Raw genomic sequence first — 21,071 nt, forward strand, 5'->3', positions numbered from 1 at the left:
TCCCCTAACCTTATAACCTTAAGAAGGCAATAATTTGAGCCTTGAGGGGAGCTTTTGACATTTTCTCTTTCATCATTAAGCATCAATAACTCCATTGAAAAAAAAAAATTGAGCCTTGAGTTGAGATTCATATTCATGATGATAATAATAATAATAGTAATATGAATAATTGAAAAACATTTTGGGAATAAAATGCATAAAATTCATTAATGCACATATAAAGTTTGAGTAAAATTCATATTAAGACAAAGAACCGACTTGTTAAGGAATAAAAAAGAGTAATTTTGTATCTTAAAATGTGAAATATTTTATTTTGAAAAGAATATTTACACCCTGTTAATGTCCTCGAGAGGAAACATTTATTCTAGGAAAAGCTAGAAATTATAAGGTTTCGAGTAATCTATAATTTAAAATTTTATTATCGCCTTATTAGGAAATTACCTAGATATTAAAAAAATCTTTGTAGTTATTAAAAAATCTTCAAAAAAAAATAGAAACATCATTTTGTGTGTATTATACTCACTTGGATTAAACTTGATTAACATTTATTATGAAATAAATTTAAACTTGTCTTGAACTAATTACATTCAGATATTGATGGTCTTAATATAGTGAAGGTAACAAGTTATGCCAAACAGGTTGGCTTTGTCAGAGTAGTTTTGTCCACTCTTGTAGGCAGTAGTTTTTCGCACCTAACAGATCGGTCTTTTGGGTAGTATTGGTTAGCCGATGTCACGGCATCAGAGCTGGGCACGCCACGTCCCGCGTTCGAATCTCGTGAGAGGCGGTAGAGAATGGGCGGGGTGGGTGTCAGAATGGTTTCGTCCACTCTTGTAGGTGGTAACTTTTTGCACCTAATAGATTGGTTTTTTGGGTGTATTGCCTAGCCACTATCATGGTATCAGAGCTGGGTAGTCACGTCCCGCGTTCGAATCCCGTGAGAGGCGATCAAGAATGGGCGAGGTGGGTGTCAGAGTGGTTCCGTCCATTCTCATAGGCGGTAGCTTTCCGCACCTAACAGATCAATCTTTTGGGTTTATTAGCTAGCCGCTGTTAGGCTTTTGAAAAAATCCAACTTCATGCTACTAGTCCGTTTCCACTCATTTAAAAAAAATGGATAATAGAAATATTTCATTATATTATATGATAATACAATATGTCCAAATATTTATAGCTATTCATATGTAAATACATATTAGATTTGAGGGATTTGATATAATACCAACAAATAAAAAAAATATAATAATCAACAATCAATTATGTTTTAAATGTTATATATTATACAAAAATCAATAGTAAATATATGAATATCTATATCATACACCATAGAGTAATATTAAATTTTAAAATATTTATGTTGTTATTTAATACATGAGAAATTGTAAGAGTGAAAAATGAAATAGAAAAGATAAAGCATAGGAGAGGTAAACTCTTTATTTAAAATAAAACAAGTTACATAAAATAGAAAGTAGACACCTTAATACATGTGGAAACCAAGACAACTTAATTCTCTACCTTCACTCATGCATGGCTCGAATTGTGATTGTTTGAAGACCCTTAACCCTAAGCCTAAAAAGGTTTGTCCCCATAACCTCGATCCCCCCTTACCATCCTGTCCCATGTTCCTGACCAATCTCTGTTTCAGTCCATGGCCCAATCTACCATTCATTTAATATTATAAAAAAATAAAAATTTATTCTATATAAAAATATTATATTGTATAAATATAGAATAAAAATGTCTTAAAAAATAAAGTTCTCTTTTTTATTTATATATGATTATAATTTAAATTATATATGTTAATTAGGTTAGGGTAGGGTAAGATTTGGTAGAACTTGTCTCCACCTCCAACCGGCATGGATTTTTTCTACAACCCCATCTCTGATCTACGAAATCAAACTTAAAACCCGTCCCTAAGGTTTTCGGTTCAGCTCGAGTCAGGTTTGCTCAGGTCAGGTTCCCCGTGAAATCTGACACCGCACCCACCCCTATTGACTCACCTAGGAAAACTAGTAGAATAAGAAACCAAAGTAGAAAATAAAATAGACCCAACTTCCTGAAATATTACTCAACTACTCTTACAATGTCCTTTTGTACACTCCTCCTCAAGTTTGAGTTTATAATTTTTTGCATGTTATGCCAATCTTTAACTTCAAATTTGATCTTGTACAAGGCCACTTCACAAATTCTTCTTAGTCTATTCTTCCTTGCTTAGATGTCTTGAAAAAAGCTAGATCACCCTCTCTCTTAACCTTATTTTTTATACAAAAATTACATTCGATCTCAGATTTGAAATAAAAATTAAATATTTACACATTTTCTTTAACTTTTCTATTCAAATGTAGTAACACAAGAAGACATTTTCAGGAAAGTAGTCTCCCTCCCCCCCTAAAGAAAAAAAGGAGTTTGAAATAAAAATATATGAAAACCATACAAACTGATCAATTACATTTCAGGTTTTGAATTCATCCCAACATTTTCATCTCATTACAAACAAAAACATCCAAAAGGAGAAAGCAACCATGAATGTGTTGAGGTAAAAAATGACTGGTGGCAGCATAAGAAAATGCAAGTAAACAGAGTACGAATTCAAACAATAAATCTGCATAGAACTTTTTTCATTCCTCTGTTTGCTATTTGGCTATTTTGTACATGATTCTTCCAACTATTTCCACCCAACTTAAGTATCAGCTCTACAACAATCAAATCTTCACACCAATTTTTTTTTTTTTTCTTTTACTCTTTTTCTTCTCTTTTTCTTCTTTCTTGAATGTGTTTCACCCATTATTTTTTAAGAAGTTAAGGCCCCAACGACGAACCAAACCTTCAAGAACATTGTTTGCTGGGTTCTTTTCCACTGTAAGGGTGGCATGGGGTTCTCTGGTTCCATCATCAATCGAGGAATTCGAGCTGTCCTCACCTGTTGATGCAACTTTTACGCTGAGACTTCCAGCAGCTGCTGATTGAGGAGCCACAGATGGACATAGCGATACCTCTTCACAACCAGCCGCTTCACCATTGCTCGCTGATGTAGAACATCTGGTGTCTGTCTCCTTGAACCCATTACAGTCTGCTGCTGAAGTCGTCGCGTCACCTTTTTCTGATTGATCAGGATTGATGGTGTTCTCAGGGGATGGCTGATTGCCTTCATGAGGGCGTCTGGTCTCTAAGTCCTTCAAGGATTCTATTACTGCCTCCATGAACATCTATTTTTTTATAAAAAAACCAAATGATATTCTGTAAGACAACTTTATGGATGAGTGGGCTCTTCGGGAGCAACTTCTCAGAATGATTACCAATTTGAAGAGCTACTGAAGACCAATAAGTGGACTCACCCTCTCTTCATCTTCCAAGTTGCAAGGAAGATCTCCCAAGTCATCAAATGTATACTCCAAATAACCGTCATCTGTTGTGTGACTGTAAGAATCAGGATCACCAGTGAAATCAAATGTAATTAGTCTGGACGAAGAGGAACCAAGGCCATCTTCCATTCCTTTTCCCTGTATCCATAAGACGAAGTTGAATTAGAACTCACCCATCACATCCTCTGGGATATTTTTCAAAAGTTTTCCATTGTCCAAAAAGTAAATTATACTCGTCTCCCAGATTTCAAAATTTCTTCATGCTCACCTTCTTCCCTCTTTCTTCTATAAAAGGACAAAATGCCCTTACCATCATTTAGAAAATAGTTTTTTAACAATAGAGACCCACCAAGGAGGGAGCAGTCAGCCCTGTCCCTATTTCCTCATCTCAGCCCTGCTTCCTTTCTGTCCAATGGGGTGTGACACCCATCTTCCACTGTCTCCAGAGAAAAAGGGCTCACCACTTCCATCCAAAGTGGGCCATCCTTTATTAAAATATATGTTAAGGGAACTTTTGACCTTCTTCTATAAAAAAAGAGAGAGGGGATGAGTGTAATGAAACTTCAAAATCAAAAGATGAGAGCAGTTATTAATTTTCCAGGGACGTTAATGCAATTTTGCTATTGTTTACGAGGGTGAGTGCAATCCAAAAAATATAAGAAGCAGCAAGTTACCCATCAATAGGAAAAATGGAAAAAACAAAAGTATTGCATAAAGATGGGAAACAAGATTGACTACCTCTTGTTCAGAGTGATTTTCTTGTGACGAAACGTCATTAGGGACCTGAACGGTAAAGATACAAATGGACAGTAAGGTGAGTGACTTTAACTCGATTATGTTTCAACCAACAGAACAAACAAGAAAGTCTAGCATGGCCACCCATTTGACAGACAGAAGAAAAGAAGAGACATGGCCTGAGATTAGGGCCATTTACTACTATGAATAGGATGAAAACTTTGAATGCGGTTGGAGATAAACAAAATTATGAGTTTATTTAACCTCTGTCCGACTCATGGGTCTAATTAGACGTAAATGACTAAGAGCTTCTTCTGTGCTGCCTGAAGTGGGTTCTGTAACCAAGAGAAAACGAGAGAGGACAATCAGGAAATATCTTGAAACTTGCTACTGAAAAGTGACAGGGTTTGCAAGGCATACCATTTGTGGATGGTCCAAGGGAACCAATAAATTGTACTTTGTGCATTCCATTGCTGTCCTTCTGTGTGAATACTGACATCATACAATTAGCAAGCAAAAGCTCCAACTGATTATGATTAACTGAGCTGACATTAAACTAGAATATAGAAAGATATAGACCTTCTCCATATGATCTGCTTTGAGTAAATAAGTTCCTTGAAAAACGTCCTTGGGAGGATTAAGGACATTGAGAAAAAATATGGTTATAGAGTCAAAGTAGAACTGCGGACGTGGAGAATTGTGATCTCCATCAAATTTGATTATATTTTTGTCACCCTGTAAAATATGTTCATTTAGTTCCACCACTGAATAATTGAAATTGGAGAATCTGAGAAATGGCCAAGAACTTACAACATAAGAATCAAATATGCGATCGGAATGGTGAGGTTGAATGAAATCGTCATCGGTAGCATGCCCAAGTAAAACAGGAACAAAACAAGATTTTGCAACCTACAAGAGTGTAAGAAAGGATAAATATCTATAGCATTCCACAATAGGGGAAGGAAAAAAACCATTTCTGGAGTTATCCAGAGAGGGAGAATATACCAGCATGGCATTCAGATCCATAATGTCAAACTTTGCTTTCTTTTGGATAACCTTTCGCATGTATTGAATAGCAAATTTCACCTTCAAGAAGAAAGTCGAACATTTGTATGAGTACACAAATAACTTGACAGGCCTAAAAGATCCCATTAATGCATGAAAAGTGGAGCAACACAAATCGATTTATTGTCACTGGCAGCAGAGTATTGTAATCCAGGAATACCATTCCAGATGAAAAAAATCAGGCCTTAAATGACTTTCTCATGGTTGTGCGGTCAGAATTACAGACCAAAACACTTCCTTTCCACCTCTAAGCTACCCACCCCTTCCCTTTTCAAAAAAAAAAAAAAAAAAAGCTATCCCTCCCACCTTGAAGGCTCAGATAGTTTTATGATGAAATAGTAGATCTAAGCTCCTCGCTTCAGATTACATGGCAACACAATCCAGTTTTATAGGAGTTCATGTGCAGAAGAGCATATGTGTCATTTTGCAATCTTTTATCTTGAATGAGTTTATAAAGAGAATTAAGGTCGAGTCAGACCCACCGGCTGTTGCTCTCTTAATGCAGCCTCTTTCCAACCTCTTCTTTTCTCATTTTCTTCTTCCTTCTTTCTCTATATCTTCTTATTCTTATATTTCACATGGTATTAGAGCAATTTATCTTATTGTTGTGGGATTTCAACGAGATTCTTCTATATCTCAAGCCTACAAACTCTTCAAAAAGAGGGACTAATAAAATTTCTACTGATTGAAGGAAAAGGCTAGACTTTTTCCCCTTTATTTGTGCTATAACCTAAAAGTTTTTTTTTTTTTTTTTGAGGAACATGTGTGAATAGGTTGATGGCTTGTGCTGTCAATTAAAAAGATTTATGAAGTTTTTGTGCACTTATCTGAAAGCTAAACAAAAGACAAAATATTTAAGGGATGATCCACTTGATTCAATGACTATTGACTGGGAAGTAGAAGATAGTTTGATCATGACTCGATTCATAAATAGCATGGGATTAAAATTCAGAAAGCGGGTGGTGAATTGTGAGACCTCCAAAGAAACTTGGAAGTCACTAGAAGTTTTGTATGATCAAGAACAATTTGTCTAGAATCTATGAGTTGTATTCGAGTTTTTTGGATTAAAGAGGGGAGATTGCTCAGTTATTGATTATGTCAGTACGCAACAGAGTATCTTACAAGAAATTGAGACATACCTTCCCTTCACCACTACGGAATCTGAACTTTGATTATAACAGGAGCAGCTCCATGTAGCAAAGTTCCTTGAAGGTTTGGGGTAAAAATATGATGCAGTTTGAACCTAAATACTTGCAAATGACATTGTTTCTACACTCTGAAAAGCCTTTAATCAAGTAATACATGCAAAAGTAGTTGTAGTTCCATAGATAAGTAAGGATAACAAGGGGGTAAAAGCTGTTGCCCTCAATATCCAGCCAGTTTAAGATTGTACTGAGACATCTCACAGACATGGTTGGGGTGGTTGAGGATAGGACAAAGATACATCTAGGTGTGATCGAGGTCGTAATGATGGAAGTGGTAAGAGAAAGTGCATTCATTGTGGATGTACTATCATTTTTAAGACAAATGCTTGGACAATTTTGGCAAGCCAGCCTAGGCTAACTCGAGCTTCTGCTAATGGAGCAGTTGGTATTGTCTCCATGCACTGGATGAATTTTAACAATCGGCTCGATGCATGGCACAATTGGTTGCATCATCCTCATCTATGGCTTAGAATGTTTCCATCCCACAACTACCATAGCACAGTCAGGTATGTCTGCATTACATATACCTTCAGTCTCCCCTAAGAGATATCAACTTTGAAGCATCTACACACATGTCAAGTATATCCATATTATTTTCATCCCTTACCCATTCTTCCTTATTAAAATATATGACTTTGGCCAATGGTTCCTTCTCACCTATGAGTGGAGTTGAGACAGTTTAGCCCACTTCATCCTTGTCTTCAAATTTTGCTATTTTTGTACCTGAGTTTCCTGTTAACTTATTATTTGTTAATCAACTTACTAAGTCATTGCAATGTTCAGTAACTTTCCATCCTACTCGTTGCGTCTTTCATGACCTATAGACACAGAGGACGATTGGTTCCGGGCATCTACTACTTCGAAGGTGCAATACAACCATCTCCATTCCTTCAACTTTTACTGCAGTTGTTTCACCTTTCCTGTGGCACTTGCAACTAGAATATCCCTCTCCAATCAAGTTACTCCAATTATTTCCAGAGCTACATTCAACATTGTCATTTCAATGTGACTCTTGTCAACTCAGCAAGCACCATAAAACATCCTTTACCCCCTAGTTCAAGTCTTAGTACTCCAATTATTTCCAAAGCTACATTCAACATTGTCATTTCAATGTGACTCTTGTCAACTCGGCAAGCACCATAAAACATCCTTTACCCCCTAGTTCAAGTCTTAGTAATAGCTAATTTGGCATTGTTAATTCAGACGTGTTAAGTTGGGTCCAAGGCCCATCCCAAAATGACTAGCCTACTTAGGAGGCCTCTTTCCCAACTAATAAACTCAAGATTTTTGTACTCACTAATCCATGTGGGACTATTCCTTAACATTCCTCCTCACATGTAAACACTCTTTTGTGGCTTTACAAGTGGATATATTTAGGTGTAGGCCCTCTTTTGTGGCACTACAAGTGAATAATTTTAGGTCTAGGCCCTCTTTTGTGGCTCTACAAGAGGATAACTTGGATCAAAGCCCACATATGAGTACCTACTTTGATACCAAGTTACGTTGGGTCCAAAGTCCATCCCAAAATGACTAGCCAACTTAGGAAGCCTCTTTCCCAACTAATAAACTCAAGTTCTTTGTACTCACTAATCCATATGGGACAATTCCTTAACAAGATAAATGAGAACCTTGTTAGCTACCCAATGTTCTTGGCTGTCAGTTTTTTTTTTTTTTGTTGATTGATGACTTCACTTCATACTTTGCATACTAGTAATGGGTTTGAATTCATGAATCACGAATTTGATACATTTTGTAGTGCCAATGGCATTTTACATTAGTCTTCTTGTGTCTATACTCCACACCAGAAAAAGTTGAAAAATTAAAAAATCACCACTTACTTGATATTGGGCACATTATGCTCTTTCAGATGAAAGTTCCTAACTCCTACTGGGTGGATGTTGTCCTTACTACTTGTTTTTTTATTCATAAGATGCTTTCATTTGTGCTTGGTTGTAAGATATCTTTACAAATTCTCAAGCCTACTACTGAATTATTTCCTCTTTGCCCTTATGTGTTTAGATTTGTGTGTTATGTCCATTACTTGGTCAATCTTCTAATAAATTATCTCCTTGATCAGTCAAATGTGTCTTCCTGAGTTATTCCCGTACTCAAAAAGGGTACAAGTGTTACCATCCAACCGTCAGGAACACCTTTTGTGTCTGCGAAAGTTACCTTTTTTGAAGATATCCTATTCATAATTTGTTCAGTCTGACACCTCTTCTTTACATGTAGTGATGGTTGTGTCCCTCAACTTGTGAAGGATGTTCCTAGCATTGTGCCAATTGTTGATCCACCAACACCAAAACCATTGCAAGTCTATAAGTGAAGAATACCTTCCAAAGCCTTCACACAGGGACCCTCTCCTCCACCCACACCTATGCCTTCCTCGTCTACCATCCCTGAGGTAAATGATTTAAATCTACTTATTTCCCTTCATAAAGCTATTTGAACTTCTACTCACGTGGAACTGTATATCTTATTTCCAAGTTTGTTTGTTTTGATTCAATGTCTAATGCTTTAAAAAAATTTGCATTATCCTTTCTTCTTGTTCTTTCTTCTTCCCTATAGGAAGCCTTGTCTTCTTCTCTGAAATAGGCAATGAATACAAAGATGGATGCTTCAATTGATAGGGAACATGGACTTATGTGAGCCACAAAGGCTGCTAAGTTAGATGTCATTGGTTTACACAGTAAAACACAAGGTTGATGATTCTATAGAGAGATATAAGGTCCGACTTGTTGCAAAAAGGTACACTCATACCTATGGAAACAATGTCTTTGATACTTTTCTACCAATTGCAAGGCTATCGTCAGTTAGAATAGTGATTTTTGTAGTCACCAACAAGGCTGACCATTGTTCCAATTGGATATTAAAAATGTCTTCTTGTATGGTGATTTGGTAGAGAAAGTTTATATGGAGCAACCTCCTAGGTATGTTGATAGGGGGAGACAAAAAAGTATGACAACATAAATCTATCTACTATCTCAAATAGAGTCTTTAAATCTTGGTTTGAAAAACTTAGCCAAGTAGTATGTTGTTGACATCTGCAAGGAGTCACTATGATCACTCGTTGTCTGACTTGAAGAGACCTTCTTGAGTGATAATGTTAATTGTATACATTGATGACATAGTATTGTCAGGGAGTGATGTGAACGACATTGAAGAAGTCAAAAGACATCTTGCGAAACACTTTCAAACTAATTGGGTTCCCTTAAGTATTTCCTTGGGATTTAAAAGCAAGGAGTAAAGCAGGCATTGTCCTGATACAAAACATGTTATTGATATGCTTCATGAATATAGATTATTAGGAGCTAGGTTTGTTGAGATGCCTATGGAAATAAGTCATAATCTCCATGAAAATGTGTTGAGCTTAAAGACAAGACTATGTACAAAATGTTAGTAGGTAAGTTTATCTATACTACTGTAACTCGACCAAACATATCATTTGTATTGAGCATGGTTAGTCAATTTTTGGAGCATCCCAAGAAAATACTTTTGGAAGTTTCACACAAGATATTCCCATATTTGAAGGGTGCACTAGGAAAGGGGTTGTACGCACCACATAATCACTTGCAGATCAGTGGATATTTTGATGCCAATTATACAGGGTCTAAGTTGGATAGAAAATTTACCTTTGGACACTTTATTTTTTGTTGGTGGAAATGTAGCTGCTAGAAAAGCAAGAAACAAAATCTTGCAGCCTGCTCTAGTATAGAAGCAGAGTACCGAGTAATAGCTTACACAGTTAATGAACTTTTGTAGGAGAGTTCAGTGATACAAGAGTTGAGTTTTCCTATTACAAAAACTAGGAAGATGTTTTGTAATAAGCAGGCCGCAATATTCATTGCAAGTGACCTAGTGTTCATGAACGGACTAAACATGTAGAAGTTGACTACCATTTTGTCCATGATGATGTGAATAGTAGAGTTGTAGTCACCCCCTATGTCAAGTCCGTCGATCAACTTGGTAATATCTTTACAAAAGTTAGGAATGACAGAATTTGGGAATTTTTGTAATAAGATGGGGCTTTTTTTATGTATATGCTCCAGATTGAGGAGTGCTGAAATATATGTAAAAGTGTATATTGGTCATTTCCTATACTCGTATGTCCCTTTCAGGATGGCGATTAGCTTGTCTTCATATTAGAACTATTTAGTTAACTTTTGTGTCATTCTAAGATGAAATTAGGGACTTATAAGAGTTTATGTATAGAGAGGCATATATGTTAATAACTTGAGTGAGTTCATAAAGAGAACTATGGTCAAGCTCAGAACCATTGGCTGCTGCTCTCTAAACACAGCCTCTTTCCTACTCTTCTCTTCTCTTTTTCTTCTTCTTTCTTCCTCTATTTCTTCTAATTTTTCATATTTCACAAGGTTTATTCATCTCTTAAAAAGATCAACAAATGGAAAAGTCCCAGATTCAAAACCACATTTAGTATTAAAACACTAGAGTGAGATCAAATAATTTTTTTTTCTATAAAAGAGCGCAAAGGAATCCTTACAGTGAATTTTGGCAAACGAACTTTATAGGTGTCAACAAGTTCCATCATCAAGTCTACCAAATTAGAGAAGGGACTATCAAGGACCATTCCAGCAATTGATGGATCCTCAGCTCCATACATCAAACTGATAACAATCATGAGCTTCAGTCAATAGCACAAGATTATTCATGCAAGAGTCTCTCTTCACCCACAGAAATGAAAACACAAAGATACTGTATAAGGTTACCAAGTAACGGAACCCATAGAACGGCCCCACAAGCCTATGCAAGAAACACTCTTATCTGCCCGCAAATGATTGACCACAGCCTTGAGATCATCTTTCTGCAGACGAAAACATAAAAAAGTAAAAATAAAAGCAGTATTAGATGTGTTGAAGCTACATAAGAAACATTCTGTAAGGAGAAATTTGTTAAACACCTAGCCAATACTACCCAAAAGACCGGCCTGGTAGGTAGCGGAAAGCCAAACACTTAACCCCAGGACCATAACAATACTCCCACAGTTATGAGCCAACGTCCACGGCGGCCTACTCTAGCGACCCGGACCACCTTTTTGCGCTACACAGGTCTCTAGGTTGCCCCATCCGGGATTCGAACTCGAAAACGCTATATAGCTTTGATACTAAATGTCAAGCACCTAGCCAATACTACCCAAAAGATCGGCCTGGTAAGTAGTGGAAAGCCAAGTACTTAACCCCAGGACCATAACAAAATTCCACAATGCTCCAATCTCAAGCAAATAGATTTTCCATGCCGCATCCTATTGGTAGTTTCAAATATCCAAAAATCAGGTTGGAGGCATCTTGCTTCATCATTGTTTCATCAGTCATATCAGCAGATTATGGCTAAAATGTTTCTAAATATAATTCTCATAAAACTATGGCACAACAGACTTGAATGGCATAATTATGATTACAAGATTGATGCTCTAAACCTGGTCAAAGAACTCGGGTAATTGTTCCTACAAGATTCATGCTCTAGACCTGGCCAAAGAACTTATCCCAATCAGTTTTATCTTTCTCCTGAAGTAACCACTGAAGACTCCAACAACCTGGCAACAGTAATCCCCAGAAAGTGATGTTTACACCATGAAAAAGAAAAAGCAGGCTCCACCAAATCAATGTTCCAGACATCATAAAATTAAGTGGACAAGATAATTTGTAAGGGCATGATAATCAAAGTTCTACGTGAGGAATGTTGAGAAATATGTTTAATTCATCAGGGGTACTTTGGTCACATTCATGTTTGAGTTATGATTGTAATTGTCCTTCTCTGTTCTGGTGTACTAAAGTTTAAAGATAAGAGTTAGTAGTGCCATGGGTAGCATCAGGTGTATTTATATACTGGTTTAAAAGGACTCAAGGAGAAGGGCCATTTAGTCATTGTATGTCACACTATTAAGTTAATGAGATACGAGGAGAGGGTAGTGATTAACCCTACTCTCTTCTCCTCTCCTTCTGCACCAACTCTCGTTTCCCTTTCTTCTACTTAGTTCTTCAATTCGCCCTCTCTAAACGCAAGAATAAACAATTACTACAAAAAAAAAAAAAAAAAAAAAAAAGATAGTCAGGCACTTACTTCATTCCATCCCAGTGTAACATGTTCTCCTTCAGAGAGTCCAGAACCAGAAAAGTCAAGAGTGAAGACTGTAATGCATGAGGGGAGTAAAATAATAGCAGCTTCACTGGCATCAGCTCTACAACCGCTGGAAGGTTACAAAGAGGAAGAGTATATCAGTGACAAGCACATGTATAGGGCTTAAACATGCCAAATCCATCCATCTTGCACCTTTAATTTCATAAATAAAAGGACCGTAGGCCATCTCCTTGGTTAATGTTAGGTACCAAGTAGGGCAGAGATGAGTGAGGAAAAAAATCCGGTGCCAACTTGGGATGGGGACAGGTTTTCCAATCCCTATCTCAAACCTGACCCATGGGTCTACTTTTTAATCTTGAAAATGGCATATAAGTTTAACAAGAAAAAATTGAAAAATTTTATTGCTTTAGTTGTTAGAAGTCAATTTGATTTATATATATGGATTGTTACAACAAATTATTGCAAGATGTGGAAATTCTTAATTTGTTATTTCATCTCCAACAAGTGAACCTAACAATGAACCCATCCCCACCAAAACCCCTCACAGGAAAGCCCGACCTGTGCCCACCCCTAGTACCAAGCGTGGGCATCTCGGTTTTCCAAGATGTCTTGCCTATGACAAAAACTGATATGTCTCGGTTGTAAGATACATAACATTACTTTTGTAAATGGGGTGAGAGATCTCGGGCCCAAAAATCCAAGATGTCTTGATGAAATGCCCACCCTTGCTGGGTACAGGTCTGTCCCAAAATGACTGGCAAAAGTTGGAGGACCTCTTCCTAGTAATAATCACAAGATGTTTTTAATTCTGGATCTATGTGGGACAATAACAGTTCCCTCACATGTGAGCCCTCTTTATGACTTGAATATATACAACTTCAGCTGAAGGCCTACTAATAGGTGCCCACTCTGATAACATGCTAACTTAGGTATATTTACATTTCAAAATGATTCAAAATGACTAGCTGAAGTTAGGAGACCTCTTCCCAAGTAATAAGCGTAGGATATTTCTAATTCTGGATCCGTGTGGTACTATTATAACACCCTCAAAAGTAGAATTTTCATAGTGCATAACGTTCTTTACCATGCTTTAAAATCAGTTTAGATTGGGTCATTGAACAGGATACAAAACCAAGGTTCATAGTCAACTTTCAACAACTGAATCAACTAAGATTGTGAAGCAAGCACATTAATCTATGCATCTAACACCCTTGCCCCGTTCTACATCCAAATCAGTTTAAAGACATTGCTCATAATTCAGTTTAAGATGCTATTTGATGAGTCCATAAAAGGACAGCAGGCTCGAAGCATGCATTCACAGGGGCCTCTTGAAGAAGGACATTAGGGTCCCACTGCTATTCTCTAACAAGGTCATTCAAAGTTCCAACATGCTGGTGAACAAATTAAAATCTCATACCCATTCAAGATGCTTCCAACACAGCATAGTCTTTTAATTCTTTGCGACTAATATCTTATATACTTTTTTTTTTTTTTGAAAGGTTAGTATCTGGTATATTTCTTGACTCACCTGTTTCCATGGCAGTATATTACACAAGGAAGAGCCATTCCATCTGGAACGTGAAGTGGCATGTAGTGACTACACTGAAGTACATTTCCTCGACTGTTAATGACCTGGGAACATATTAAGGAGACTACATAGTGAGACAGGCCCATGTCTGAAAATAATGGTTCAAGAGTCATAAAAAATTTTAAACTCCAAGTGAGAATAAAAATGATTAATGAATTGTATAAAGTGTGTCCAAATATTATTCAAGAGCGATGAACATTTTAAACTCTAAATAAGTATGACAACGGTTAACGAATTTTGTAAAGTGTTTCCAAGTATTATCTGAGAATCCATGTTTCTTAAGTTTCCCTTAATATCCAAAGGCCAAAAAACCTCCAAACAAAAAGACAAGATAAAAACATATCCAAAATTCAACTGAAGAACAATGAAATAGATTACATGAGCTTAAGCTCATCTAAAATGCTAAAAAAAAAAAGACACATTAGCATTAATGGCTTCATCTTCATCTCCAAAGCATATATGTACTCACTTAGTTGGGCATACACCAGATGATAACAAAAGGGCAAGATGTAATTTGGATGAACAGATAAAAAAATGAAAGATGTTAAAACATATATTAAAAACACTTTGAATGTTTCTAAATTAGTAGCTTATCCTAATTATGAATTCTCAATTTTTTTGTGAATGTAAATACTTAATATTTGTTACTTACACCACCCCACAAGTTTCAATTAGTTGCCAAGAAGGAAGTATGGCCTAAAGAGGAAAAATCCTTACAGAATGCACAATTTGGTTAATCTTGTTAAGGAATAGTCCCACATGGATTAGTGAGTACAAAGATCGTGAGTTTATTAGTTGGGAAAGAGGTTTCCTAAGTTGGTTAGTCATTTTGGGATGGGCCTTGGATCCAACTTAACAAGGTATCAGAGTGGGTACTCATATGTGGGCCTACACCTAAAAACTATCTACTTGTAGAGCCACAAAAGAGGGCCTACACCTAAAACTATCCACTTGTAGAGCCACAAAAGAGGGCCTACACCTACACTGCCTACTCCTAAATTATCTACTTGTAGAGCCACAAAAGATGGTCTACACGTGAGGGGGAGTGTTAAGGAATAGTCCCACATTTAGTGAGTACAAAGATCGTGAGTTTATTAGTTTGGAAAGAGGTTTCCTAAGTTGGCTAGTCATTTTGGGATGGGCCTTGGACCCAACTTAACAAATCTTGTACCCAAGAGGAGAGGTAAAATTGTAAATTAAAGCACTTCAAAGTATGTTTTTAAAGATAATAGCCATCTATTTACTTCTAACTGGAAGATCTTATTTGGCTAGATGAAAGACTTAGAAAAGTATAAAGTATTCATAATTTTCAAAATGAAAATCCTAAAATAAGCACAATTTCTACTTTTTATATTACTTAACTGTTTTTGTAATCTGTTAGGATGACCTTTGAAGAACTGTAATTTAATGGAACAAAAAAAACTTCACATCAGAGTCCTCCTGGGAAAAGAGGCCATACTTGTGCCCTTGTTTGGAATTTTCATAGAAACTTTAAACCCTCATTTGGAAAAGAGAACTAAATAAGTAGAAACAAAGACGAATTAAGAATTTGAAATGGAAAATAATTAATTAAGAAAATAAAAAATGTATTTGTAGAGAATAATACTTCCTTGGGAGTCAGCCTATAGATTTTTCTTATGCAAGTGAGGAAGAAGATTTAATTTCACAAGAAGAGGAGAATAAGATGGCCCATAAAACAAAAAAGAGAAAGAAACGAAACAAATGCCTAGAACATAACGGAACAATAAAAAAACCATTCTGTCAATAGAATATCAAGTGATATATGAAACAGTTAGATGCCAATTTACATATTTTTGAAATTCAATAAAAAAAAATTCAGTGCACTCATCAACACTCACACAACAAGATTAAAAAGAAAAAGGAAGAAAGATAACAAGGCACCAATGTTCAAAATCAACTAATCTTCTCATGTGCTCTTGCTAGGCATGACATAACCACTTCAGAACAGGAAAAAACCTCTTTAATGAAACAATCAATGAAAACAATAAAACAAAACAAAGATCAAAGAATCAAATACCCACTCATGAATAGCAGCACAACAATGTCTGAAAATAAATAACTCTAAACCCTAGACCAGTAATGAAATTGAAGAATCACAAGAGCGGCAAATAACGTACAAATAAAACTCATATTTCATTTATAAAAAAATGAATTTAAAAAAAAAGCAAGTAGACGTACCTCCAAATCTTTTCTCTGGTACCTTTGTCCTTTCAGCATAAATTCTTGATCTAACAAGTCATTCTTTGGGCTATAATCAGCTCTGTAGATCAAAACATGCAACTATAAGCCCCTCAAATATGACAATAAATATGACAAAAACAGAAATTGAAAACTCAACAAGGGCAATTTTTTTGGAAATGTCAACAAGGGCAAACGATTAATCTTTAAGAGTTATAATAACAGTCATTAAAGTAAAGAAACGATATGCACTTATAGCATCCCAGACCTATCTCATCTAGATAAGGTAAGTATATAATGCTTCCACAAAGAAAGGAGTAGTAAGGACGTGAGACAGTTAGTGTTTTACTGAAACTGAATAAGGAATATCCTTATATAATACTTTAACGATTAGTAATATTCTTCCATACAATATACAATTCTTTATGGATCATCCTCATTTTTCGAAGAATAATTAGTGTTTTACTCCCATTTTTTCTATTTTTCGCTCTCTTCATGGCATCAAAGCCAATGAAAGTTTCCAGTCTGAGCAAAATTTCCTAGTGGAAGGTGTAGCATTAAACACCTGGGTCACAAGTATTTCCATTCTACCTAAATATACCACCTAAAAGATCACACCCCATTTTTAAAAAACAAGCCATGCTAGCATTGAGCGCTCACCTTTTTAAGCTGTTTGCTGTCTCGTTCGTATCCTCATGAGCGTAGAGAAGAGAGAAAGATGTCTCTGATGGTTATCAAGGCCACTGCCTATTCCTCATTACCATCTCCTGCTCATTAAAGCATTATCCTCATCTTTGAGAATAACGATTAAGAATTTGCTCCCTATTTTCTATTTTTGACTCTCTTCATGGAGTCAAAGTCCAATGGTAGATTCTGATCTAAGCAGAATTTCCATGTGCAAAGTGCAGCATTAAACACCCATTGGGTCACAAACCATTTCCATTCTACCTTAACATCTCACCTTTAAAGTACAAGATAGTGCCCCACTTTTTGTTTGAAAGCTGGCAAAGAAGGGAGAAAGATTACTCTGATGGTTATCAAGGCCACTGCCTGCCACCATAACCATCTCCTGCTCATCCATACATCTCTATCACGACAAAGAGCTCATATGAATCAGCACATTCATGACTAATAGAGCCGTTCAAGGCCTCTGAAGTGACTCGGGGTCTCCAAAACATGTTCCAAGCAAGTTCATCATCATCAATATTCAAGTCCCAACTCAACGCTTGGTATTACAAGGAAGATGCACACTATTAATTGGATAAAAATGTATAGTTAACACTCCAAGATGAAAAACCCTCCTATTAAGGTGTGACAGGAATCATCTTTCACTAAACTGGACAAAGACTTCCTACACATACTATTTGTAAATATTCTGACCATTCTCGCATAAAGGACAAAGTATGTTGAGTTCTCCGTTCTTATGCTGGTATAGGTGAAAGAACAGGGTCCTCATTGTTGCTCTCTCTTTTTTCTTTCTAGTAGAACCTATTCATGTAACCTTTCTGAATGAACAAAGCCAACTTCTATTTGCACTTTACTTTATGAGAAGGACAAAACTCCTGAACACAAAATGACATAGGTTGTGATGTATCTTCAATTCATAGCTGTAGACATCATCGAGCTCAACAAATACCCTCAATTACACAATATCTTCTCGAGGACAAACTCAAACTATCTTTCACAAGTTGAGACAAGTACAGTTTCACTTTTAGGATCTTCCTCAACAGAATCCAACTGTCAAATCCAAAGATCCTTTTATATGTACCACTTTCTAAATTGCCTATTTTGACCTCTTGATCTATTAATGCTTTCCCATCTTAAAACCAATATTAAATCATATTAAACGCAGGACCACTAAATAAACCCTTTAGTCATGAGAGCTTATCATTGCCTGAAATGAACTACATCATATAAATGACATGGTTTTACAGGTTGTACATCCCCAAAATCAAGAGTAAGGGTCTCACAATTGCCGAAGATATCCGTCTCTTCCCAGCTGTGGGATGTTCTCAACTGAAAGATCGAGTGCAAGCGAATTGAAGAAGACCTTGTTTATGTTAGGTAATTGTTCCTCATTCGTTTAAACTTTAAAATTCCAACGGTCAAACATTTTTTACTCCAAAGAGTAAATTAGCGATCAAGGCAACAACATTTAGAGTATCACAAACTAGTAAAGAGAAAAAGTACGTTCATCTTAATTGGTGATCAGAGAAAGAACAAGAAAAAGGTAAATCGAGTTCAAATTATATGAGAAGAGATGGCTCCTCAAAAGAAAACCAAAAAAAAAAAAATCAATCTCATCTTACTGCCAACAATCTAAAGGCAAGCAAGACCAAAAAGCAAAAGTAATAACTCCCAGTAAACAAACAAAAAAGAAAAAGAAAAAAGAAGCAATTAGAATACGATATACCGTGGCGGACGAATGATGAAATTTACTAGCTGTTCCATCGACCCAGATCAACAGACAGCAGATTTTTTGAGGAATTTATAATTTCCTCGATCTTCCACCCTTACTTAACAAGTAACAAAGGAAGGAGAGAAGATCTTTTCCCATTTTATGACTCGTACGAAAAATCAAAAGATGCTTCTTTTCCCGTCGCACGTGCCAAAGCGCAGACCGGCCGGAGCCCGGAGAAGTGATCATCAATCACCATTTGACCGCATTTACAATTAGCACCATGTGGTCTAATTGAATAGGAAGTATTGTGGGTAAGTTAAAATAAAAATAAAAATAAAGGGTTCATTGCCTAAAATAGTGCAGTTATTTATATTTCTTTAGGTTTCAAAATAAATACATGTAGGCCTCCACAATATCAACCACATTACCTACTGTTTAATTAAACCACTAACCTTAATTTTTTAGGATGAAATAATCATTTGAGTATGTCCCCAAGTGGACGTAAACTTTTTTGTAGGGAGAGGAATCTAAAAATCGAGGACCACTGCTAGGAATTAGTCACTCTAACTCTAAACTAACGAGAATAATAATAATAAATGCGAAAGAAAAAAAAACACGAAAAAATACAATAAGATTTATATAAGTTCTCCTAAAGGTGAAACTACGTCCTGTCTTCCACCACTATGTCTTAGATGAAATAGTTTACAAGAGAAATTGCACACTTACAGGTATTTCTCTCTAACCTCTCAGGCTGTAACTCGATATGTTCCTCAGATTAAGATGATAAAACTCTAATAACCGCGTCCCTCAATTATAAAAATAAAACTAGGGCAACCACAATACAAAAGTAAAATTCTCAAACTGCCCTTAATGAAATAATAATCAATATATCGTGGATCGGATGGGAGCTCTGCTCCCTCACCCCTGGGAGGGGGGCGAGAACCCCCACGATGACCTGACCGTGCAGGTCGATCCACAACCAACTCAATGTATGACGTTAATTAGGCTCCACAATTTAACAACCACAACCTCCTTTGGCCCCTCTCTAGGTTTGTTTCTAGAACAACTAATGATGAACTCATGAGAATAAATAGCTATAATATCATTTGTATAGTTTTTTTTTTCTTTTCACATTTTAAAATTAGAACCTTCTTACTAGATCATATAATATAGATTACCAAGAAAATATATAAGATGATTTTTGTGGTACTAATAAATAAATAAATATTGTACATGAAACTTGGAGACATGTAGGTGATTCCCTCACATTTTGAGGGAGTATTGCAATTTGCACTTTCACCCCAAGAAATAATGGATAGAAAGAGAGAGACAAAGAGAATAAGTAACAAATAGGAAAGAGAATGAACTAAAGACACGTCATTGTACAATTTTACAACATATAAAAATATTACAAATTTTAAGTTAACATAGTTTTTGTCCTACTACTTATGTCTTTGGCCTGATCACGAGGGGAAACAAACACACACACACATACACACACTAAAAGATTCTCCACAGAAATGTAAACAATGGAAAAGGCTCATGTGAAGAGGGTAGAGAAACATTAAGATTCAATTCTCACATGGGGTTGCTACTTGCTAGGATATAAGAATCAATTTTTGGTCACTATTCTCTTTGTCGTATCTCATTCAATCGTAAAAAGCAACACCCTCCAATTTTACTAATAGGGGATTTGGTGGATTTGATCTTGGTTCAATAACACTGATCTACAGAGAAAATGGGAAAAAACAAAGCTAATAATTACTAAAATACATTTTTTGATATAAAGCAGTCTTCTTTTAAAAAAATTAGATCTTTCCATGCGAATACCCTTGTTAGGTTAAAAATCCAACCCTATCTTTATCCCCTTTTTTAAATTCCTTAGCAACCCATGTGTCGAAGTTGAAGGTAACCCCCTAATATGAACTACTCCAAAGGTCTGTTCGGAACCCCATTAAAAAAAAAGAAAATAAAATAAAATTTTGATTATTATTATTCTCAAAAATAGTTAGTGAAAAAAAGAATTTGATCGTTATCTTATTTTTACTAATTATTTTTAAAAATAATAACGGCTAGTTTTTTTATTTTTTATTTTATTTTATTTTATTTTATTTTATTTTATTTTATTTTATTTTATATTATTTTATATTATTTTATATTATTTTATTTTATTTTATATTATATTATATTATATTATATTATATTATATTATATTATAGGATAGGGTTCCAAACATGTCCTAAAGAATAGTTTAAGAAAAGGATTTTTTTGACATAAGTAAAGGATAAGAGGAATAATTACAAAGAGGCTGGTGAAGGGAAAGAGGCAAGTCAAAGGACACCCCTCCTGTTGTCTGCAGAATGGGGAAAAAACAAAAGGTAAAAATCATGGCTTGCGCCATCAATACAAATCCAATT

The 21,071-nt window shown here is 35.8% G+C and overlaps 1 protein-coding gene across 1 annotated transcript; it reads right to left on the bottom strand.

Moving 5' to 3' along the window:
* Positions 1-2,422: 2,422 nt before the first annotated feature.
* Positions 2,423-18,803, bottom strand: LOC137958504 (uncharacterized). The gene is made up of 14 exons (XM_068805557.1): positions 18,667-18,803; positions 16,254-16,335; positions 13,995-14,098; positions 12,449-12,575; positions 11,098-11,192; positions 10,872-10,995; positions 5,103-5,183; positions 4,908-5,006; positions 4,677-4,832; positions 4,518-4,578; positions 4,362-4,432; positions 4,101-4,145; positions 3,336-3,500; positions 2,423-3,206 (listed from the first exon to the last, which is right to left on the bottom strand). The coding sequence occupies exons 1-14, from the start codon at positions 18,702-18,704 to the stop codon at positions 2,778-2,780; spliced, it is 1,677 nt and encodes a 558-aa protein (XP_068661658.1). The 5' UTR covers positions 18,705-18,803; the 3' UTR covers positions 2,423-2,777.
* Between the last annotated feature and the right edge of the window lie 2,268 nt (positions 18,804-21,071).

The sequence above is a fragment of the Aristolochia californica genome, unplaced genomic scaffold, assembly GCF_029961685.1.
Source record: "Aristolochia californica isolate CCGP_79_NKW_82.1479 unplaced genomic scaffold, dmAriCali1.0.hap1 SCAF_3, whole genome shotgun sequence".
Lineage (NCBI taxonomy): Eukaryota > Viridiplantae > Streptophyta > Magnoliopsida > Piperales > Aristolochiaceae > Aristolochia > Aristolochia californica.